At 49.3% G+C, this 24,132-nt stretch overlaps 1 protein-coding gene across 14 annotated transcripts in view; it reads right to left on the bottom strand.

Moving 5' to 3' along the window:
- Nucleotides 1-24,132, bottom strand: part of STARD8 (StAR related lipid transfer domain containing 8) — a 158,759-nt gene that overhangs the window by 3,747 nt on the left and 130,880 nt on the right. For all 14 annotated transcript variants that reach the window (XM_075940810.1, XM_075940809.1, XM_014574660.3 and 11 more), the window contains 10 exons: nucleotides 17,729-17,792; nucleotides 11,822-13,182; nucleotides 10,015-10,188; nucleotides 9,205-9,364; nucleotides 8,003-8,201; nucleotides 6,369-6,579; nucleotides 5,409-5,523; nucleotides 3,101-3,325; nucleotides 2,310-2,527; nucleotides 1,172-1,348 (listed from right to left, as the gene is read on the bottom strand). In XM_075940810.1, the coding sequence (XP_075796925.1) occupies nucleotides 1,172-1,348; nucleotides 2,310-2,527; nucleotides 3,101-3,325; nucleotides 5,409-5,523; nucleotides 6,369-6,579; nucleotides 8,003-8,201; nucleotides 9,205-9,364; nucleotides 10,015-10,188; nucleotides 11,822-13,182; nucleotides 17,729-17,792 (2,904 nt within the window). The remainder of the gene's footprint in view (nucleotides 1-1,171; nucleotides 1,349-2,309; nucleotides 2,528-3,100; nucleotides 3,326-5,408; nucleotides 5,524-6,368; nucleotides 6,580-8,002; nucleotides 8,202-9,204; nucleotides 9,365-10,014; nucleotides 10,189-11,821; nucleotides 13,183-17,728; nucleotides 17,793-24,132) is intronic.

Genomic DNA, 24,132 nt, shown 5'->3' on the forward strand with positions numbered 1-24,132 from the left:
TTAAAAACGTAGTGTAGACATAGGCATGAAGGCTGTGCCTGAACTGGGAATGGATCTAGATCTCCTGGATCCTAGTCCGGTGCTCTTCCAACAGACCATCCTACTTACCCTAGGCTGGGAGCAATGTTTTCTCTAGTTTTTTCCATCATGTGCTGAATAAATTTTGTTATGTTCACTGTGCTGAATAAATTTTGTTATGTTCACTGAGACATGTGCAGATGTGCATCACCAGTAGAAATACAGCAGGGCAGCATTTCAATCTCTCCTGCATGACCATCCACACGCTCAGCTTATAGGGAATGCTGGCTGCAAGCCTTCTCCAATCTCCACCACTCCCACCTTTGCCCTGGTCTACACTAGGGAGTTATTCCAAAATAACAAGCGGAGGATCCAAATTTTCAAATCCATTATTTCAAAATAACAGGCTGGTTATTTCGAAATAACTCCTGCTTTCCACAAGGAATAATGCTAATTTCAAAACAGTTATTTCAAAATAGTGTTAGCGTGGATGCGCCAGTGCCGCTATTTCGAAATAACTACTCCCAAGAGTCATTCAAACTATTTACTCTCAGTGCTTCCTGGGGCTCTAAGTCAAGGTAGCATGTCCGCATTAAGGGAGGCTGCCTTGAACTAATTTTGAGGCTTCCCCTTAGAGTGAACATGCTATTTTGAAATTATTATTGCGGAGTTGTTATTTTGAAATAATTTCCTAGTGTAGACATGCTCTTTGTATTTTGCTGCACCATGTCAACATTAGATTGTAAGCTCCTTGAGGCAGGGATCATCTTTTTGTTCTGTATTTGTACAGCACGTAGCACAAGGCGGTCTTGGGCCATGACTCCGAGGTGTTACTGCAGGGCAACCAATAAATTTATCTGCCTGTGAGCCATCTAGTGTGTTTTTGGGAAGGGTGTTAACAGTAATCATGGAAGAGAGTGTTAGCAATGGCTGTACATATATGGCACCATAGGGAAAAATAATTACACCTCCCAGGCCCCTTGCAGGTAAATGAGTCCTCTCCCCATTGTGCTAAGCCAGAGAGGTGCCAGTAAGTCACTAATGGAGCCAGCATGGGTAGCCACACATTCCTCACTTCCCAATCTGTGCTCAGAAGCCACTTCACACTGGGCGTGAAAGAGATTAAAAGGATTGAGCAGAGGTTTGCCTTTACCTGAGATCAGTTCTGCAGATGTGGGTCACTTTGGAGCGACCCATCCCGCACGGTTCAATCAGATACTGAGATGTTAAAACTACAGCTCTGACTCCTCCTTCCACCTGCAGCTTCTCGTGTTCCAGTGACATGGAGACCAGCAGGCAAGCCCCTCGCGGTAAGTCCGTACGCCATTTCCTGTATGAGGGAACAAACAAAGCTAGGGTGACCATATGTCTCAAAGAGGAAACCGGGCACTGCATAGGGCAGGGCTGAACCACTCACCTGAGGCCAGCCCTGCCTGGGGAGAGATGTCGCCACTCACACAGCCCTGCCTGCTTCCCTGCATGAGGCTGGCATCGTTGCTTGCTCAAGCCCTCCCTATTCCTACCACCCTCCTCAGTCCTGCCTCCCCCAGCACACAGCTAACGCTGGTGCTATTGTTTTCTTGAGCCCTGCCTCCCCCCACCCTGGGGTATTTGTTGGCAAGAGCAAACAGGACTTTTGCTATAGAAATCAGGAGGGCTGGGACAGGGCTTAGCAAAAGGGACCATCATGGCTAAAATGGGATGTGAGGCCATCTTAAGCAAAGCCATTGTCAAAACCTCCAGACCTTTCTGCGTCAGTGAGGAAGAGGCGCCCAGTCAAACACTCAGCAAGAAGCTCTGCACAACCCTCTGAGTTTTTCCTGACCCCATCTAATGGGCTGTGCCACAGGGGCCACACGGGACAGCTTGGCTGAACCATCCCCATTCCAGTCACTGAGGCCTCAGAAAATGGAGCAGGCTGCTGCAGTCACCCTCACCTTCAACCCAGCGGTGCAGCCCGCAAAGAATATGCTTCCCAGCAGAAGACGTGACTCCTTGATCTGTGACTGCCCAAAGCATTTCCAGGCTGCCCCCACCCCGCATGCAGCATGTTATCACTGATGAAGAGGGAGCTTTCCCAGCCAAATGCCACATCTCAGACCTCTGGAGCCCTCGTCTGGGCTATAGTCTGCTTGGGTAAATTGGGGGAGGGTACTTTGACCTCCCTCTGGTATAAAAGCACGAGACACTCCAATCCAGGACCAACAGCTTCCTGCACAGATGCGGGGTTGGAGAGATTGCATCTTGCCTCCATGCTGGCCCCAATTCCAGTGCTGTTCTTCCCACCTCACCTGAGCACGACGAAGTCCCTGCGGGGATGGGGGGCCATGCTGTCCGTGACATAGTGATAAACCTCCATGTTCTTATCCAGGGCCTCTATCACTTTGCCTTGCAGCAGGTCCTCATCCCAAAGGTGACGCTCCCGCAGTACCCTCTGCAGCACCATGGAGGGAGGGGCCTCCATCTCTGTGGAGACCTTCCATAAACGCAGTGGGTGCCCATCACCAACCTGTGGAAGCACCGTGTGGAGGAAGTCAGTCAGGGTTTTGAGCCAAGAAACCTAAGGATAACAATACTGCCGTGGCCCTGAGACCTCCCCTCTGTGGGGGAGTGGCACTGCCTTCCATGGGCTGGTGAGTGCAGGCAGCCTGCTAGCAGGGGAGACCCGCCCTTACTCATTTTCAGGAGTTAGCAACTCCGTGGCCTGGGTGAACTAGCAGAGATACTGTGGCGAAAAGCCTGCATGTCTGAGCCAGCTCCACTGCAGTGAGTAGAAAAGGGGATTCTCGCTTGGGCCTGCTGGCACGGAGCACCCCATGCTCCTCTCAGGTATCCAATTCCCAGGCTTCTGCTAGTTAGTGTCATCACACTGGTGGTCTAGAGCAGGCAGCCATGGAAGGCACTGCTGAATACACTGCCTAGCCTGAGTATAAGGTCTAGCTGATTGAGCAGTTTAGTTGGCAGCCATGCTGTGTGTACCTATATCTCACAACGCAATCTATGAAGACAGAGGCTGCTGATCAGTCTCCACTTCATTCCAAATACCCCTGCGTGTGCAAACCCTTCCCAGCATGGACGTTACCTTTTTGCAAGAGAGCTCTGTGTTCAGGGGCCCTGGGGTGCTGAGCCACCCTTTGAACCTCTCCGATGACTCTTTGAGCAAGTTCTGCACGCTGTCTTCCAAGGAAGCCTGGAAGTCCTTGCCCTCATCTTGTAGGCTGTGGCTCGTCAGCTCAGCCAGGGAGAGCGGGTGGGCGTCTGCTGCCACGTAGGAGTTACACAGCTGAAGCATCATATCATGGGGTATCTAGAAAACAAAGATGTGGTAAAACTAAGGAGTTTAAAAGCTCAAGAGTGATCACCAAAAATCGCTCACCCACTGTGTCTCCTGAAATTGCCTCACCTCGCTGACCCACCCTGAACTGGGATGCCTGTACCAACAGCCCAAACAACGCTACACACCAACCAGCAGGACAGATTTGAGTCCAGTGACTTTAGAGCTCACTTGGTGTCCTCAATGCCTCCCACATCTCTCAGCTGATGTCCTAAATGTCAGCTGGGAGGAATCACATTAGAGAGGGTAAAACGTATTTCTCTAAGGGAGATCAACTTCCCTGCTTGAGGACTTGTCTTCAATAGGGTCCAGATCCAAAGGGCAGCGATCAAGCTAGTGGGGGATCAATTTACTGAGTCTAGTAAATCAATTGCCAATCACTCTACGGTCAACTCCAGTACACCACCAGAATGAGAGGTGCAAGGGGGGTTGGCAGGAGAGCCTCTCCTGTCATTGCACTGCAGTGAAGACACTGTGGTAAACAGATCTTCACACAGTGAAGTTGTGTAATTTAGTTTGCTCTCCCCATATAGCACACACCTGCCCTAAGGGACTTCTTCAGGAGTTAGAATCTCATCTCCGATGGGCAAGATATTCCATAGCTGGCCACTGGAGGGCATCTTGCACATGTCTCCGGAGCATCTGGTAGTGGGCACTGTTGTGGTATATCTAGACTGCATCCCTCTGTCGGCAGAGGGATGCAGATTAGGCAGGTCGACATTGTAAATGAGGCAGGGATTTAAATATCCCGCGTCTAATCTGCAAAGAAATGGCTGTCGTGTATTGCCAACTCAGCACTTTATCAGCAAAAAGCGGCAGTCTAGAGGGGGATCTGTCGAGAAAGAAAGCCTTTTTCAACAGATCCCTTATGACTCCTGCAATGTCTTTAAATCCCTGCCTCATCTGCAATGTTGACCTGCCTAACTCTGCCGACAGAGGGATGCAGTCTAGACATACCCCTGGTGAAAGGACACTGGAGTGGATGGATTCTTGGGACAACACAGCGCAGTTACTAGGTCTCTGGAACACAGAGGAAATTCCATGTGGCCAGTGGATAAGTGTAGTCATCCTGTCTGGGGCTGTGTCCTAAAGTAAGTACTCTGCACTGCCACACGAGACAAACCTTGGCTTGGTTAGCAGGCCTGACCTATTGCTCCCTAAGCTAGGTGCACTGGGTAGCAGCACAGTACATGCTTAGGAGCACATGGGGAAGAAGAGCCACTCTGGACAAACTAGAGTAGTCTAAGGTAAATAGGATAAAATTCAATAAGGACAAGAATTCAATAAGGACAAATGCAAAGTACTCCCCTTAGGAAGGAACAACTGAAAAATGACTACTGCAGAAAGGGATCTGGGGATCTTCAAAGATCACAAGCCAAATAGGAGTCAGCAGTGTAATACTGTTGCAAACAAGAAAATAACATTCTGGGATGTATTAGCAGAAGTATGGTAGGAAAAAGAGCAGAAGTAATTCTTCCTCTCTACTCTGTGCTGATTAGGATTCAACTGAAATATTGTGTCCAGTTTTGGGCACATTTCAGGAAAGATGTGGATAAATTGGAGACAGTCCAAAGCAGAGTAACAACTATGATGGAAGGTCTAGAAAACATAACCTTTGAAGAAAGGTTTAAAAACTAGGTTTGTTTAGTCTGGAAAAAAAGAAAATTGAAGGGGAAATGATAACGGTTTTCAAGTACATAGAAGGCTGTTACAAGGAGGAGGGAGAAAAATTGTGCTCGTTAACCTCTGAGGACAGGACAAAAAGCAATAGACTTGAATTGCAGTCAGGATAGTTAACGTTGGACATTAGGAAAAAATTCCTGTCAGAGTAGTTAAGCACTGGAACAAATTACTTTGGGTGGCTGTGGAATCTCCATCACTGGAGGTTTCAAGAACAGGTTAGACAAACACTTACAGGAATGGTCTAGTTACACTGCCTACCAAGCAGGGGTGAAGTGAGGGTAAAATCTGGGGGTGCTCAGATTGTACAGCAACAAGGAGCTAGGTAAATAACTAAACAGAGCAGCATCACTCACTTCAAGCTGCAGCTACCTACCTGGAACACCTTCTTGCAGTCAGTGACCATGTGGGAGAGCCCTTGGGTGGCAGCCATGTTTTCATTCAGGTCCTTCTGGTCAGGCTTTCCCATGGTGCCTCTCTTCTGAATCATCCTGCCCAAGAGAATGCAGACTAGTGAGACCCAGCAGAGGGAGTGATGGGCTGCAAGAGAGCTGAGAGATGCGGCTCAGCCAGAGGCACCCACTAGCAGGGGAGGAATCCCTATACCAGCGATTCTCAAACTTTTGGGCTCCGGAGCCCTTTACATGTGTAAAAATTTATGCGGCGCCCCAACAGTCCACTGATTGTATGTGTTGTACCTATTGATGTTTCCAGTTTGTCAACCTTGCGGAGCCCCTGGAGAGGTCTTGCGGAGCCCTGGAGCTCCACAGAGCACAGTTTGAGAAACACTGCCCTATGCTGTACTGATTGAAAAGATGGAGCCCTAAAGAAAGTCCTGCTGACACCCTGTGGTGAAACAGCAGTACTGCAGCTTCCTGATCATACCACTGTTCACAGAGCTGGGCTGGAAATAGACTCCTTCCCCTCCTGCGCTCCTGTTGGCAACCTCCCGTTCACCGGGGACTGCATGTGATTGTACTGCCATCACAGCAATTATTCTGTCCTGTGTTTTACCATCTTACAGTACAGGAGGAAGACTGGGCTGGAACCTCCTTGAGGCCCAACCAGGCCTTACATCACTAGGCCTCTGGGCCCACGGACGGCTGGTCTCTGATAGTGCAGCAACCCCTGCACTATGGCTCCAGCAGCACATGGGCTTGAGAGTTATGACCCATTGGGAATGGAAGCCCTTTTTCCCCTTCATCCAACCCAGCCTCCGTGTTACTGACAAGTTTTAACTCAGTCAGCTGGAGTATCCACCAAGCCATGTCTCCAATACGAAAGTCAGAGAGAGGAGTCAGTGAGGAGAGCACTGGGACTCTGAAAGCCATATTACCTGGGTGAGGTGCTCTCCTTCTTGGACACGTTGAGGTGGAAGATGGATGGGGCAAGACACACTGCCAGGTTCCCAGATGTCATCTGGTTCTCCTCAGCTGAAGCAATGTCACTCAGGAAGTACAGCAGTGTCTGCAGCACCTCCCGGTTCTCATCTGGCATCAGGACGACCGCTGCCTGGACAGCTTGCAGCCTCTGCTCTTTTGGGACAACTGAATGCAAAAAGAAGGGGCCTGTGGTGAGCCAGGCTCAGGGATCCTACTTTAAGGGTTCCTCTAGACTTGGCTGAATGGACCAACAGTACTTGCTCTTCTCATACTGAAGCTGCTGCCCAGTTAAAGGGCCCCAGACCACTTCCAGACACTCAGGCTACATCTAGACTACATGGCTCTGTCAATGGAGCCACGTAAAATAGTTTATTGTACTATTTCACAAGGCATACCGGAGCAGTCGACAAAGGCTTCCTTTGTTGACTGCGCTGCGTCTAGACTTCTGCGCTGTGCCAGATCAGCTGATCGTCGGCACAGCGTGGCGGCCATTTTTATTTTAATGAAGCAGGGATTATTTAAACCCCCGCTTCTTTGACTATGCTGAATAAACTATTTTAGATGGCTCTGTCAACAGAGCCATGTAGTCTAGACATAGCCTCACTGTGGAAACAGAAACGTTAAATTGCATTTTATCAGCTCATTGAGTAGTTAATGGAATTTCCTTCGACTAATCGAGTAGTCGAAAAGAGTGGAAACTGCAGAGCCACCGTGGGGTTAGCTCCTGGCCCCCCACTATGCCTATGCCTCCCCATGGAGATGGTGCTGTGGGGAACCGGCTTTTAAACAAGCTCCCCTCAGCACTGGCTCCTGTTCTCCCTCCCCCTTGCTGCCTCTTTCTGATCAAGGCAGCAAAGTGGGAGGGGAGGGAAGCAACTAGTCGGGTCACTACTCGACTAATAAGCATATGCTTATCGGGTAGTTGACTAGTCGCTTACATCCCTATGTGGGAAGCTGGTCACAGCAACATGTGTTCATCGGTCATTTCACAGCAAACATTTCCCCTGGTGACACTGCTTCCCTAGAAGCCTGTTCAGAGGGTCTGGAATTGAGTCTCTAATTCTATAGCCCACACATTCCTTGGGAGTAGCTCTGGGTCACAACTAAGAGCTGCATAGGCACATGCAACAACGCCATGCTCTGAAGCATCCCTCACTGCTCGGCTCTGGCTCTGCTTCCTGATTACAAACCTGTGCTGGATCACAGTCAGCTTTACTCTACTGCAGATGGCAGAATATTTGCAATGGGGTGAGGCAATAAAAGTGGGAAATCCCCCGGGAAGCAGAGGTGGGATAAGGTGAAGGAGTGTGGAGCCAACGAATCTGCCCTTTACCTCACAGAATGCCTCTCCCTTCTCCATCTCCCCCATTTTTCAGACAGACTCCTCTTCTCAACTCCCATGGGTGGGCTCCTAGGCCCTTGATTTTCCTCCCACACCAGGCAGACAGTCAGGGGCCAGCTTGTCCTGAACTACTCCTCCTACTGCTTTCACCCAACTTCCTGCTGAGCTTGGATGTGCTCTGAGCCCTGAGGCCAGGCCTACCTCTGGTCCCAGGTGCCTCTCCCAGGGGCCCATGGTGGCACTTACACTGATAAATCTGCAGGAAGGTGTCAGTGAGCTTGCTGGTGAAAATGGGCTCTGGCAGGTCCCGGAAATACTGCTTCAGCAGGTCAGCCACGTCGTAGGCTGACTGCCCTTCATAGTTCACGTTCTCGGGGGAGGCTTCGTTCATGTGCCTCAGCGCCTGGATCCGAGACTTCACCCCGGACTTCCGGAAAATGCCAACCTGCCCAGGAGAAGTGCAGCATCCAACATAATCAGCCTAGGCAGCCCTGAGGTCCAGCCAGGGCAACAGAGTAATCAGCTCCGTCCAAGACAGGTGCCGACAGCCATCATCTCAGCCTCTGCCACCCAATGAGAAGTCAAGACAACCAGCTCAAGGGAGCTTCAGTGGTGCCCATGAGGCGATGCCTTCCCAACAAGTATGGGTTCCCCGCATCCCGGGAAGACCCGGAGGAAGGGAAGGATGAGGAGGCAACAATGCCTGAGAGGCAGGATCTCAAGTCACCGACTAGGAAAAGTGTCCTGGGCTCTGTTCCCCACTAAAAACAAGAATGGTGTTGCCCTTCCTGAGATGCTCATTGCTGTGTGGGGGCTGGGCCAGACCCCCAGGGAGGTGTCCAGTTCAGCAGGCAGAGACTGGGATGACACAGGAACACATCCCTGATTACTGCAGTGCCCTAACGCTCATCAGCACTTTGCTAGCCTAGTGAACATGTGCTCAGGCCTGCCCAACTTCAAGTGTCCCCTCAGTGACAAGTGCATACCCCCAGTAAATGGTGCTGTGGGAGTGGTACCAGCAAAGCTTGACACTGGTTTCTTAAAGAAAGAGCCCTCTTCCTGGCCTGTGGAGAGGGCTGCAGGCCAGGGAGCTACACTGGGACTGTGGGCAAAGGCAATGAAACTGTACGGTTCTAACACTGCAGTAGGCTCCTATGGCAAACAGCTCTGCATCTCCCTCTCAAGACAACTGGAATGCATAGGAGCCACTGCCCATAGAATTAAGCCAGTAGGGTCAAAGTGAGTGGTTGCCTCCTTTGCTCATGCCTGCTGACAGAAACAAAGAGTTCCCCAGCATGTGAACACAGGATCACCATGGCTGCATCTACTGCAGGGCTTTGGCCATGCGGGGAGCTCCCAGCTGGCTGACACAGATTAAATGAGGGGCGACTGAGAAGCGGACAAGTGAATGGGTGTTCAGCGCTGTACTGCAGAAGGCTGGTCCTCACCTGATCCAGGCACTGGCTGCGGATGTAACGCATCGCCTGCTGGATGCTCTGCGGCAGAGGCTGCCCTGTCCTCTGCACATTGATGATTGGCGGGACCCCAAAAACCATTTTGTCCCGGTAGTCGGGAGCTTTGCTCCTCTTCATGAATTTGGGGACAGTCCTGTGAGAATCGGAGAGAATGGGACAGAGGGAAGACAGGCCAGTCAGAACAGCATCCATTTGCCCTGGACAGAAGCTTCCAGCAGCAAGCAGAAGGTGAGTTGGGGGGGACACATGTGCATACTGTATGCACACAATGTGCATGCACGCCTCATATGAATGGATGCACACATGCAAAATGCACACACCCCAGTGTGCTTGCACACGCATGCTTCTATACCATATGCACACAGGCATGCATGCATGCACATGAATACATACACGAGCTCACATACAGGCAATTCCATTTTGTATTGATACTCTCAGGCACAATAGAATCCCTTCTTCAATCCCAAAGCGATTCACAAACAAAATCCATTCAGCGCTGCCGAAATCAAATGCAGTAATTTCTGGGGTGGAAGGCAGCAGCCAGGGGAACTGCCTACCGCAAACACACAGGGAGCCCACGCAATGTTTCATGTCCATGCAGAACAAAGAGGGCTTCTACCTCCATCACCTGACACACACGTGGGACTCACTATCTGCCACAGGATGAAAGGCTGAGTCAACCCTGCTGGGATCTGAAGCTCTGGATTCAGGGATCTCATTCTTGGCCCCATTCAACCATCCCCTTCAGCTTCCCTTCCCCACTCCTGTTTGTCCCCCGCTCACCATGCCCAGGCTTGCTTGTTTGGCACTGAGTGCTTCTCCATGATGGCGGTGAGGCGAAGCAGTGAGCACTTCTGCAGCAGGTTGAGCTGAGCAGAAGACTGGCGGTTGATCTCCAAGGAGGCGGAGTTCAAGCTGGGACGATGGGAGTTCTGGAAACTGTGCCAGCGTAGCTTCCTGCAGAGGGCAGCCGGGTGAGGGAGAAAAAGGTCACACCACTTCCCCGGGGGAGGAAAATACCTGCTTCCTGTGCTGCCAACGCTCCTGGGAGCGGAGCAGGTGTCCAGCAATGGGCCAGCAGGAGGAGCATCCTCCTCCTGCAGGGACTGGGATATGAACTGCCTCAGTCCACGGGAGGGCTGGTCCATTACAGTGTCCAAAACAGCCCTTCCATACAACAGGAACACAGCAGGGGCATTCCCATGGAGAACCCCCATGCCGCAGGGCCTAGACTCTACTATCTTGCCATCCTGCCAGGTATTTACATCACAGCCCTCCCAAGGGTACCAGTATGCAGGAGAGAGACACGCAAGTGTGCACATCTTTCACAGAACACGACGTTTGCTTTGGGTGGGATAACGGGAAACAACATTCCAGTTTGGCCCTGCATCTTCCCAGAGAGCTGTGAAACAAGGATGACATTCCCCCCTCCCCCGCCGTTTGGCAGAATGAAGGCAACCAAAAACCCTCACCGACTTTCTGCAGGGAGCTTGCTGACAAGCTCTGACCCAGCTGCACTTTCCCAAGCCCATGGTGTTCTGAAAGGCCCCTGAACACCCTTCACTGCACTGGGGTAAATCTCCAAATACAAGGGGTGTGAGTGACTTTCCCTGCTGACTTTGGTCAGGTCTAAAACCCACTCAGCAACCACCCACCAGCAGAGGAGTTACATTCCACTATCTAACCATGCAGGCACTAGTTGACTTAGGGCAACCAGGAAGCTGAGGTGATACCAGAGCTTTTCAGAGGGACCTTCATACCAGGTGAACCACTCCACTTTACCCTATTTAAGAGCAAGTCCATGGACAGTAACCTCCTGACTGCATAGTATTTTAGGTCAAAGTGACAAAGCACGTCTGGTGGGGTGGAACCGGGCGTGCACGTGACAACTGAAATTGCCGATATGAAGGTTGCTTCCAAACTGGCAGTAGCAAAGGGCAGATGAGCATGCTGGTGCCTTCTGAATGCTCTTAGTGCTTGCCTCAGGCCGCTAGAGGGCACCAGAGACTCAAGCAAGTTCACCAGCTGCCCTTAGGAACCCAAAGTAAGTCCCACACAGTGGCTCCTTAAGCAACTGCTTCTGAACAAGGTGGCCATTCCTTCCATGCTGGCAGTCACAGTGTCCGCCCCTATGCCAATACCAGCCTGCTGCCTGTGGGGCCAATATCACAATGACATTCCCTCCTCTCCGGAGTGCTGGTGGCTATGGGGAACTGCACAATAAGCAACTGTCAGGGTTCATGCAGGAGAGGATGTTAGATCCAGGACCAAAGGGGTCTCTCAGAAACAGCAGAGCCCTCACACTGTTCTCTAGTGGCCTCTCATGACTGACCTACGTAAAAGCGGTGCTGAGGCATTGGATGGGACTCGCTTCCTACTTTGGGAAAGACTGGAATGCAAACTGTAAGCAGAAGTCTGAGAGTATCCTCCCAAGGAAAAGCCTTGCAGTGCACTCAAGGCCAGCGGGTTGCACATGGGGAAGTCCGCCCCCAGACTAAGCTCTTCACTTGACACCCACTGTTATAAGGATGCTGACCTGCCAGCAATAGGCATGTCTGAGGGGAGTCAGCGATGCATCCAACCCACCTACCTGCAAGGTCTAGTGAGGGACGCTCCCACACCGGAATCCCTGCGCTCTCGCACCTCAATCTCTTCTCCCTCATTCAAGGAGTTGCCCGTGCTGTCGAAATCGCTGGCGGAGGTGCCCACATCGGACATGGACTGCTCTTCAAAGTTCAGGTTGGAGGGGAAGGTGGGTTCCCCTCCCGAGTCCGTCTCCTGTTCCTCTTCTCCATCTCCCTCTCCATCCAGATCGGGGCTGAGCGCCTTAGACCAGAGCTCCACCTTTCGCTGCAGCCCCCAGACATCCTGCAAGATGTCATCAAGGTTTTTGTAGATCACCTCCCCATCCATGCTGAAGAGATCTTCGCTGCTCCCAAACTCGGGCATGTTGTCGTACATGCTCGTCTGGCTACCCACGGAGCTGCATGACCCCCTCCTCTGCCGGCACACAAAACCTTGAGGGGAAGAGTCTTCCAGGCTGCTGCTGCTGCCCCCCAGGTTACACCCTGAAAGCCCCACTGTTTTGTTCCCAGGTTTCCAGTGGGCCAAAGGGCTGCCATCGAGAGGACACAAGCTTTCGATGGAGAGAGATTTAGGGAAAGTCCCTGGCTTGTGGTCCCCAGGGAGGTGTATCAGGCAGTTGCCCTTGTACACATGCCCATAGCCCAGTTCTCCAGCAGCCCAACTGGTGCTATTTTTCAGGGCCGTTTCATAATCCTCCAGATAGACCCCACTGCGTCTTAATTCAGAGCCCGGTTTCCTCTCACCCGAGTCTGACGTGCGATTAGTCTTATATCCCATAGAGAGAAAGTGTTTGTTGCCATGGAAAGAGGAGGACATTCCTCTTTTAGGAGAGATGGTTGTGGCAGCAGTAAGGTGCCCATTGGCCTTTGCAGAATGAAGCCCTGGTTTGGTCACTGTTCTGCCACTGATGGCATCCTTTGCTTTGGAGTCAGATTTCTCTTTGTCCTTCCTTCTGAGAGATTCTATCCTTTTTAGGAAGCTGCGGGATCTCCACCTCTTGGACTTTTCCTTAGCACTCCCACTCTGGGTTGGGGACTGGTCTGCCAAGCAATGGTCATTCAAGCTTTGGCTGGATTTGGTGATATTTGGAGAATCCCGGCTAGGTGACACATCAGGCGGGGTGACCACAGTGCCAATTGTGCCACCAGTGCTGGTATTGCTGTGGAGAGAAGTAGCTTCCAGATTAGCACTGAGGTCTGTAAGGATGCTCTCATGGCTGGATGTCTGCCGCATGGTGGAGTTCAGCATCTCTGGACTGCGGGAGAGAAAGTCAACAGAGCCAATTCTGGACCACCTTTTGCTGTCCCTCTGGAAGGCCCATCGGTCGCTGATGGCACAAAGATCTTCTTCCTCTGAGTCTTCATTCTAAACCAAGAGTAAGGATCACAGAGTGAGACACAATCAGCTGGGTCTTCTAGTCTGATCAAGTTTTGCATGGCTACCCACCAAGCACCCACCTAAAGTTGGGAGAATTTACAGTTGTATAACCACATCTTCTCTGGATGGGGACCCGTGTTATGTACAATACACTTTAAGACACCCAGTAAGCACTCTCCATCTCCTATGCAATTACTTTTCATAGCAGAGGGATCAAAAAACCTTTAAGTCTCAATTTTTCCATTCTCTAGCACAGATGCTCTTGAGTGCTTCGTCCATGCTAGTTCTAAATATTTCATAGTGTGGATGCAACCAGTCCCCAGGGTTACAAAGAAGGGGGAAACCATCTTTCCATCCAAACAGACTGCAGAATTTGGCATAGTATCTTGATGCTCTGCCTTTCTCCCTCCTGCCAGGACTCACTGGCAAGGCATCTCAGCAGAAGCACACCATACGGTTGTAGATTAAAAAGCGCTGTCATTTCCACCCAGCCAATCCCAGAGTCTTTACACTTAGAACAAAGGGTTCCTTGCCACACAATGGAATGAGTCCTACAAAGGACAGCCTGCCCTGAGTCCATTGTAACTGACCCAAAGCATGTGGGATAGATGGAAGCTGCTGTTTTCTTGATACACTTGCTGGTATGCAAAGGGTCTCTGGGGTCACAAATCAGGTGATGGGATAGAACAGCTCATGGCCTTGCCAAGCCAGCATATAAATCAGAGATCAGAAGACGCTTGTCTTCTAGTGCCCCCAGCAGTTGTTACAGAATCTAAGTTTTCACTTCAAACTGGGGTGTGTGCCTGTGTTCCCTGTAAGCTTAACACTTGTGCAGCCACTCAGGAGAGATTCGAATGCCATCCAACTGACTAGCAGAGTACCCACAGCTAGGGTTTTGGTTTCTACTGCTGGTGCACATCTAAACATGTCTTGGCGCACACAAAAAAGCTTATTCTGCACACGGATAGAAAAAATCGGCACAAGATGTAAGAGATTAAAGGGAACACTGGAGAACAGAGTGCATTCTGGTGGAGGGCAGGGTGTGAGAAGTTGCTCTTCCTTCAGGAGAGCAGTAGCTACTGGCTGGGCACACAGCTCTGAAGACAGTGCCACCACCAGCAGCTGTGAAGAAGTAACTAAGGCAATGCCATGCCATGCCACCCTTATTTCTGCACGGAAGCTGGCAGCAACACTGCCTTCAGGGCTGAATGCCCAGCCAGCAGCTGCCGCTGTTGGTTCTGACTTCAGAACTGGGCAACCGGGATAGAGGAGGCGTAAACTTGGACACAAAGAAGGGAGGTACAATCAAGAAAGTTTGAGAACCACTTGTCCAAGAAGAGTTTCCTATAGTAAGGAGCACTTTCATTAGAGCCACCACTAGAAAGCACTCAGAACACCATGGGTATATATCCCCACACTGAAGTGACCAAGCACACAAATGTACACTACAGTAGAAAAATTAAAGCAATTTAGTGTAAGACCTGGTCTAAAAATAGGGAGAAAACAGGCCAAAATGTTTTAACTGTTTCCTGCCAAAAGCCAACATTCACAATTGTTTTTAGCAAAACTATTATCTAAGCGATAACAACAGCTACTACCGAGCAATCACAAAGCTTTGGTGGTGAGGTGAGGTATGTTAGGAGTTAATAAGTAGCAGTGTCTTCCGAAGAGGGAGTGTAAGGGCAATCAGGGTACGCATACAAAACATCATTATTTCAAAATAAGTTAGTCCGTGTCTACACACCAGGCAGTTATTTTGACATATCAAAATACTGTCAAGCTGAGGACTTCTTACTCCAACTCCTGCAACCCTTATTGTACAAGTAAAGGGAGTCAGAGGAAGAGTGATCTATATAGAAGTAAGTGCTGTACAGATGCTCCAAATTTTGAAATAAGCTATTTCAAAATAAGCTATGCAATTGACATAACTCAATCTGTGTAGCTTATTTTGAGTTAAGCCCTGCTGTGTAGACGCACCCTCAGCTGCTATCAAAACCTGTATTGGGATTACAGTTTTGGGGACAGCCATGACATTTTTCCCAGCCCACATCCTGATTTCTTGATCTGATAAATCACACAACATTTTTACTAATTCAGTTAGATTTATCCCTAAATGCTATTGTCCAAGTGACAATCTCCTCTATCTATGGCATTTCTACTTTTAATGTAGCTACCCTCACAGCTTGGGCACTCAGTGAAGCTGGCACAAACAGCTTGAAGCCATCCACTTGGTCCCAAGCCCCTTTCCACCTCATTTTCTCTCTCTTGTTTGTGTTCTGCAGAACCAGAGATCCGGACACTGGAACAATGTTCCAAAACCATGATCCCTTCCTGCAATTCTGCAGGACAAGTGGGGACCTTTGGCATATTAAGGTGCAGAGCCTGCAGCTGCCACAGAGAGCAGGTGGGAATGGAAAACATGAAACCATAATAAACAATGTTTTAAGAGAAGCATTTTATTGTCTGAGACACATGGGTTAGTTATATTACCCCCTAAGGGAAAGTTCCCCATGGGGTTATGTTTCCTCACTCATTCATTCTGCCAGACATTTGCTCAAGGAAATCCCCTTCTAGTTCATGTTTAACTGCATGGCACTACATTATGGCTGGGCTGGAAGCAGCTGCAATCAGACCCCTACTGATGGTTACCATATGAGATATCTGCAGTAAGTCTCTTGGTGATGGGAGCTCATTTTAAATTAGAGGCCTAAGATCGAATCTGGATGACCCCAAGGAAAGGGCTTGCTGAAGCAGCTTCTCCAATGCTCTGAATGCTTACAATATGGATCTCATAATGTTACAGTGAAACTTGACAAATGGGAACACAAAACTGGCCATGGACAAGCTCAGGCATTCAGCAGAACAAACCAACAAAGGAGAGAGGAGGAAACAGGAAAAAAAAATCAGAATACTTCCTCGGAGAAATCCTCCATCTGGCATCAGGAGTGGGATGACAAAAATAGATATTAATATATGGGAAGCAAAGCAATGCTGGCAGGACCCTAGAGAGCATGGTTTTAAAAGTCAGCCACAACTGCATGTCCCTCGAGATCTGCTAGAGCAGGGCTCTAGATGCTCTCCATGAGTGCACCTGAACTTACTAGAGAGACTAACTTGTCAACAGCCTCCTCTACCTGCAGGGAAGGAGACCGTCTCTGCATTTCCTGGAATCCACCTGCCCCTCTTCTCATATTCACAATCTCAGATCACCTCCTGGAAACTACAGCAATTACTTATGTAGAAAGATACCATTAGGAAAGAATCCATTACAGATTTTTCCAATGTAATTTAGCAGCTGTACTGAGGAGGCTCAGTATAGTACAGGGGTGGGCAATAATTTCTCAAGTGGGAGGAGGGCCACTTCATAAATTTTGGAAGTGGCTGCGGGCCGACCCAGAAGAGGCAGGGTCTCGGACGGAAGGAGTGGGGTTGAGAGCTACCCTACTGGGAGCTTTGTTTGGCATGGGATCCCTCCCCCCCACTTCCAGCCAGTGAAAGGGCTCTAGAGCAGATGGGAGAGTGCTGGGTGCTAGAATCCTCCCAGAGTTGTCTGGGATAGAGGCTTAGAATTCACACAACATGGTTGGCAGCTCCTGGCTCCCACTGCTAGCCTGTTATCTGGAAGCTGCCTGGCAGGCACAAGCCCTTTGAACAGAAGCAGATGAAAGGGCTTGCACCTCACAGGCAATGGGCCAGTGGGACGGAGAGCTGCGAGCCCTTTCAATTGCTTCTGCTTAAAAGGCTTGCGCCTGCTGGGAGGCTGCCAGGCCATGCAGCCACCCAGCAGGCGCCAGCCCTTTAAATAGAAGCAGCTGAAAGGGCTCGTGCATTTCCAGCTCCCTAGCAAAGTGCTAGAGGCGCTGGGAGCTGCGAGCCCTTTTAATGGTTTCTATTTAAAGAGTTCTCGTGTTCCCCGCAGCTGCCAAGCAACACGTTGCCTGACAGGCATGAGGAAGGCACAAGCCTTTTAAATAGAAGCAGCTAGAAGGACTCATAGCTCTGGCACTGCTTGTGCATTGCTAGGGAACCAGAGACACGGGAGCCCTTTCAACTGCTTCTATTAACAGGGCTCACACCTTCGTCAGGGCTGCTAAACTAGGCGCAGGGAAGACGCGAGTCCTTTCAACAGCAGCAGCTGAAAGGGCTCGTGCGTCTCTGGCTCCCAGGCAATGTGCTAGGGGGCGAGGCCTGGAACTGCCTCGCGGGCCGGATCCAGCCCACTGAGAGGCTTTTGCCCACCCCTGTACAGCATGACAAATCATGGAGCACACTCTGGCCCAGGCCTTCCCCCTCAATCCTGCAGCAAGCAAGCAGGGCTCCTAGGTAGCTGTGCTTTTCCTTTATTCAGAGCTAAGCAGGAAGACCCAGGACAGAGCAGAGGAAGGCATCTGAGCTTGGAACGAAACGCCGCTTACCTGAATGAGTGTTGGAACTGTTCATTTTTAAACACAGGCGCTTTGCCCCATCCTTGTGTATGTGTTTTCCCCACAACGCACCGGGGTCTTGTTTATACCCCTGAAAGCTCACCACCTACCTGTTTATGCTGAAAGTGGACTTCCAGCTTCATAGAGGCACATGTGTTCAGTGTCATCAGCCTCCTGCAAACAAACAAGAGACGCTTTTGTCTGGTTTGGTTTTCGGCTTTTGCAGTGGGCTTTTTTCCTTAGTGGCTCTTGGTGCAGCACTGCCACCTGTCACCAAACAGCTGGTGAGAAGTGGCTGCACAGAGCATGAGGCAGGCCCCAAATCATTTCCAGCCAAGTGCAAATTCCCTGTCTGCAGTGCTTATTTGTGCCATAGCTGGGCCAGGATTGAGACCCGGCACCTCTGGGCCTGGTAGCACATGGCCCCGGCACCTCTGGGCTTGCTGCATCAGATATAAATGTAAAAAACCTGTTTGAGCCCGGCACCTCTTTCATTACAGACCAAGCCTTGCCCTGCTGGCACCAGAAGAAGGGTGCTGCTGAATGGAATGAAGCTTCTCTGGACTCCTTGTGTTTCCCGTTTCCCAAGAGTGAAAGCAGAACCGTGTGTGCCTTGGCACCTCCCCTGAAGAGTTCAGACCGCTCCAACATGCCCATGGCCTGAGTGCTTTAATCTCACGCCAGAGCAATTTCACAAGCATCCAAGCCAGAGAGATGCCATGCTCCCTTTCAGTACAAGTCCCTGGAAATTCTGGCCAAACTGCAAGTACCTGCAGCTCCTCAGGTTACACCCAAGCTTACTCTCCCTGTGGCCAGCATCAGATTCAGCTCCCACAGTTGCTTGTGTGTGCCTCATGATTGCGTTTTACATCCCATGTTTGACTTTGGTACCAGAAGCCACTTCCTACCCTTTTTGAAGTTTGTTTCTTACCCTTTCCATGGCTAAAAGTTGACCCCATTCACTGCTGCTGCAATGTGACTGGGCCTCAGAAGCTGTTCTCTACAGAGGTGCTGAGCCAGGCACTTGTGGCCATGCCAGGGAACGTAAGGGGTGGATGCATGTAATGGAAATATCCAATACATCACTGTGGCACTGAAGGGGTTACACGTCTTAAATACAAAGAGAGCCCTTTCCCTACAAGATAACCCTTCTCCAGCAGCATCACCAAGCCCCAACACCACACTGATTTCCAGATTCCAAATAAGAGGATTTAGGAAAAGTAACCCTATAAATACCTCCAGGAAAATGTGTTTGTGTGGAGGAGGGAGGAGAAAAGTCAGTAACTCACTGGGTTTTATGTACAACCTATTTTCATCTCCAGAAGCCTCAGATCTTCATTCTGTCCCTGAACATGCATTTATCCAGCAGGCAATCTGTTCTCTTCTACTCCAGAAGAATCCAGGAGTGGAGACATAGGGGGCTGAGCTTTTGGGAGTGGGTCAGGTACAGCACAAAATGCTGCAGGTTAACAAGGAAGTGCCTTGGCACAAGTGTGCAGAAGGGAAAGACTGGAACAGCCAGGGATGCTGTAGGTTGGTATGGAAATGCAAAGGCATAACTGAACAGCAGCAGATGCTGCAGGTTAGTATGAAGGCACATCAGCAAGAGTGGGCAGAGCCCAGCTTAGAAGCTATGGGTCAGGAATGAGGTGAATGGAGAGGGTTCCAAAACACAAAACTAAACAGTGCAAGTGTTTAGTACTGGTCAAGACAAGTGAATTGGCAGCGTTTCCCACTCCAGCTTTGGACTATAAGGGCGAACCTGCAGAATGGCAGGATAGTGGTATTTTGGCAGAACTGCACAGAGGAAGCTGAACCGCTCTGAGCCTCATTGCACTGGGCTCTGTCCAGCTATGTGACTTCATCATTCCTTCAACACTGCCTTCTGAGTGCATGGAGAATGATTCTCTCCCGTTCCTGCTCAATCGGTTTCCTCTGCCCCCATAGTGACCTCACAATGGGATTCCCTCTAAGGCACCCAGGTAGCTTCTGCTCTTTCCAAGGTTGCTGGGCACATTCCTAGAAACCTCAAAAGTGCTACATATCTGTCAGCAACATTTAGCGGCTGGGAGCCTATCTGCTCACACTGAAGTGGAAAGGCTAAACTTGGCAGTTGGTCTGCAAGAACTGCTAATCGCTACGCCTAGGCGTGACTTATGGATACATCTGTGTGCGTGGGAACTTATGCAAGTGAGAGACTGTGGTTTGTCAGCTCAAGCTACAGGACTGCAGGAAACAGATTTAAATACAACAAAAGGTAGCTCCTTGAAGTGTGATAGAGAAATCAAGACAGCTTCTCTCCAGGCACAGGAACAAGCTGCTAGTATGAATGAGGAGAGTGTAAGCTGTAGAGCCCATCATGACTGGTCTCTTTGTAGGTGCCTTAGCAGCAAGGCAGGATCTCTACGCCAGAGCTGGTTCCTTCAGAGCAGCAGGGGAAGCTGGCTTGGCCACTGCTCTCCCGTACCTGATTAGATGATACCCACAGGACTTCAGCCTCCAGGGCTACAAACCCAACCCCTTTCACCAGCAAAGAACGCTAAGAAAAATAATCTTCAGTTTAAAAAGCCAGGGGAAGGAAGTGGCAGCAGGAGGTGAAAGGAAACAGGGATGAATGGTGTCCCCTCACAGAGCTTTTGATAAAATGTTCTGAGAAGGGGGGAGGGAAGAAGCTGGCTGGTTTGGTCTCAGTCTCTACTCGAGCTTGAGACATGTGACCTGCTTGCCTGTTATTAACTTGTTCAGAGCAGTCATCTAAACTGCTTTGACACGTAGCTGACAGCAGATTAAGCCTCACTCCCTTGGTCCCACTGTTTAGATTCTAGGCAATTTAATAAGTTTCCCCAAGGAAGCTAATATAATGGACAGTGTACAAGCAGGGAGGCAGAGAGAAAAGCCACTAGGTGGGATGGCAAATCCTTAGCATTAATTTAATTAAATCTCTGCCAGCTTCTATTGAGGACAACCATTCCCTCTGCATTTTCAAGGATCCTGAGAAGAAGGCAGGTATCTAATACAATACAAGGGAGATTCCCAGAGTTCCCTGTGGGGATAGTTAGCTCCGCAGTATTGAGGGGCATTAAAGGGCTATAGCTGAACTGTTACAACAGAAGTTATGAACCAGCCATTATACGTCTGAGTATGGATGGTACACATGGAAATATGGGGGGGGGGAACCATGTATTGGAATCAGGGATTTTCAGGGGGTTACATATGCATGTTCTGCAGGCACAACAGATACTTCAAACATTTGACACTGAAAGAAACACAGGCTATTCAGCAAAGAAACATGAAGCGACTCTGCCAGTTTCTCAGAAGGAATCAGAACTGGCATGAGAATTCAGGGGTCCCTGCCTCCCACTTCTGAGCTGAGATCAATGGACACTGCACCCCCTGGTGGCTCTGGACTATCGAGTCTGTGGTCCTACTTTACCTTGAGTTAGTGGATTGCCAATTAATATGAGTTAATTAGCACCTTTGTCGATGCTAATGTACACACTACACAAAAGCTCCAGGACACAATGGTTACATCTTCAGCAAGGTAGTTTACCATATGAGCTATTAGTAATCTCACTGTAAAATCCTGGTGGAAATCCTGTTGTTTTTACCACAAGATAGCTATCATCCATCAAGACATCCATCAAGGGCAGGTCGAATAGAGGTTTTGATATCTCCTAGCTATCTGGTGGCCTAAACTACAGAGCTTTGTCTCAACTAGGATCAGACAGGGAGAAAACCAACAGTCATTAGCTATCCTGCTGTTTAAAAAACAAACAAATAAAAAGCCCAAAACAAACCACCACCACACACAGGGAAGATACAGCCAGTCAAAAGTTTGTGGTTTCTCATAGGGCTCAAACTAGTATTCAGCTGATAATGCAAAGAGCTGGTTAAGACTGGAGTGGACATTCACAGAGGTTTTCCTAAAGCGGGCAGAAAAATCTATGCTGCAGCATGCTGAGGGACTGAATCAGAACCTGTGTTCATAAAAGCATACCGATTCCAGGGATGAGGAGGAAGATTTTCTACAAATGCCTCCTTCCAGGGCAGGGGCAAAGGGATTGAGTGGGCACTTGGAAGCACAAGAAGTGGTTTTATCCCACACAAGCAGCTGCGAGGCCAGATGCACGCCTGGCCTATCACCCATCTGGAAATAAGTCAAACAGCCTTTTGCTTTGTCCCTTGCTGGCTGGAGAAGAAAGTTTTAAAGCAAAGGGATTAAATTCATGAACTTTTGTCAGAATGAAGATGAAAGAGAGGGAGAGCAGTAGGGGAGAACACGTGTGCATGGGATTTCATTTTCTTGGAAGAGCTATTTAATTTCCTTTTCTGACCTTTTAATCAGCTAAATGCTGCATGTGGCCACCTTGTGTACCTCTGGGATTACTGGATAGCTTTGGAAAGCTGGCTGCAGGCAAGTCTTTTTCAAAAGCCATAGTTCTACTCATGCCACCCACCGCACACTCTCTTCCCAAAGGCATTGGCATTGATGTAGGCTCCACTATGTAAAGCAATCACCCGAGCAGGCAGAAATGTCCTGTTCCAGGTTACCAGAGCGAAACAACTCCAGAAACTCCTCAAGACAGGTGGAAACAAAGAAACTAATAGCTCTGACAGGGGTGGACTGTCACCCAGGATCTTCCAAACCTTCATGCAACCTCCATTCCTCTGACAAGGAGAAGCAGCTGTGCTTCATTCCGAGGAATCACACAATGGGGGAATCTATCCTCCCCATTACAGCAGGCTCATTATGGTAAAAAACCTAGCAGAGGTGCTTCCATTGCTCCTGTGAGTAAAAAGGCACTGATCATAGTAAATATCCCCCAGCCTCTCAGCTATAGGGTCACCGCAGGGACGCAGCTATCCAAGGGGTATGGGAACCCAAACACAGAAGCTAAAAATCCTGGATCAATCATGGTCTTGGACTGGACTAGGCATTTATAGTCACAAACCATAGGGAATCTGACAGCCCCTCTCGATTAAGTATCCCCTCTTGTTCATTACAATGGTATTAAGAGTGTCCACCTAGAACCAGGTTACCTCCTCTCTCAAAAAACATATGTACAGACTCTAATGGTGCCATTTCAACCCTGCTGGTATTAAGAGAGAATGTGTTTTGATACAAAGGACTCTGTAATATCTCTTCCTTTGAGTTTGGGATGATTATGTTAATCTAGCGGACTGTACCAAGATGTGTAGACAAAATCACTTCTTGGAAAGGAAATCCTGACTCAGAGCAACCAAACTGTTTATTCCATGAAAGAAAATTAATCAACTAGTAAAGAATCCAAGAGAGACAAGATGGATCCAATCTTTTATTGGACCAATTTCTACTGGAGAGAGAGACAAGCTTCGAGCCACGCAAAGTTCTTCATGTCTGGGAAAAGAGCTCCCAACTCCACAGCAAAATGCAAGGTGGAGCAGATCACATGCTAAACACAGAATTAACTGAAGAGAATCTATTACCACAGAACGAACAAACATCATTTCAGAGTATCCAATTCCTCACGAGCCACTGTGAGGGACAGCGTCTAATAATCACGTAGCATCTTTTATTCTTCAAAAGCTCAGTAAATCACACATTGAGCATTTTATTTTATTTACCTAAGACATGCACATGTCAACCAAGTGCAATTCCGCTCACAGATGGCATTTCTGGCATAAGCAGCCCCACTGTGAATTCAGTCTAAGCAGAACAACAATAAACAAAACCCCACCCTATAGCCTGGAGAGAGGATTTCCAAATATTCTGCAAGTGTTACAGAAGTTACACAGCACTATTAGTATAACAGATGGAAAAGTGCTTTGCTTTTTTCTGGATCCCATACACACGGGGGCTACGTCTACACTGGCCCCTTTTCCGGAAGGGGCATGTAAATTTCACTAGTCGTCGTAGGGAAATCCGCGGGGGATTTAAATATCCCCCGCGGCATTTAAATAAAAATGTCCGCCGCTTTTTTCCGGCTTTTAAAAAAGCCGGAAAAGAGCGTCTACACTGGCCCCGATCCTCCGGAAAAAGTGCCCTTTTCCGGAGGGTCTTATTCCTACTTTGAAAAGCACTTTTTTAAAAGCTGGAAAAAAGCGGCGGACATTTTTATTTAAATGCCGCGGGGGATATTTAAATCCCCCGCGGATTTCCCTACGACGACTAGTGAAATTTACATGCCCCTTCCGGAAAAGGGGCCAGTGTAGACGTAGCCAGGGAGAACCACATTGAAGATAATGGAAAAAGAAATGGAAAAAGAGTGCACTGATGGTTTAGACACAGAACAAGTCCTTCCTTGAATTTTTGCCCATTTTCACATCCCAACCCAAGATGAATCTTCTAGAAACGTCTGAGACCTTTTGTTAACTCCTTTGTCCAGCCCTTTTACCCTGTGACAGGCTGACCCCCGTCACTCGTGCCGGGTTCGCGCACGCGCGGCCCGCACAGCTCACAAAGAGCCGGAGGAATGCTGGCTGTGCTGCCGCGCATGCGCGGAAAGCCGGCGGCCGCTTTTAAGTGCGGTGCAGG

This window comes from Pelodiscus sinensis, chromosome 13 (genome assembly GCF_049634645.1).
Source record: "Pelodiscus sinensis isolate JC-2024 chromosome 13, ASM4963464v1, whole genome shotgun sequence".
In the NCBI taxonomy this organism is placed as follows: Eukaryota; Metazoa; Chordata; order Testudines; family Trionychidae; genus Pelodiscus; species Pelodiscus sinensis.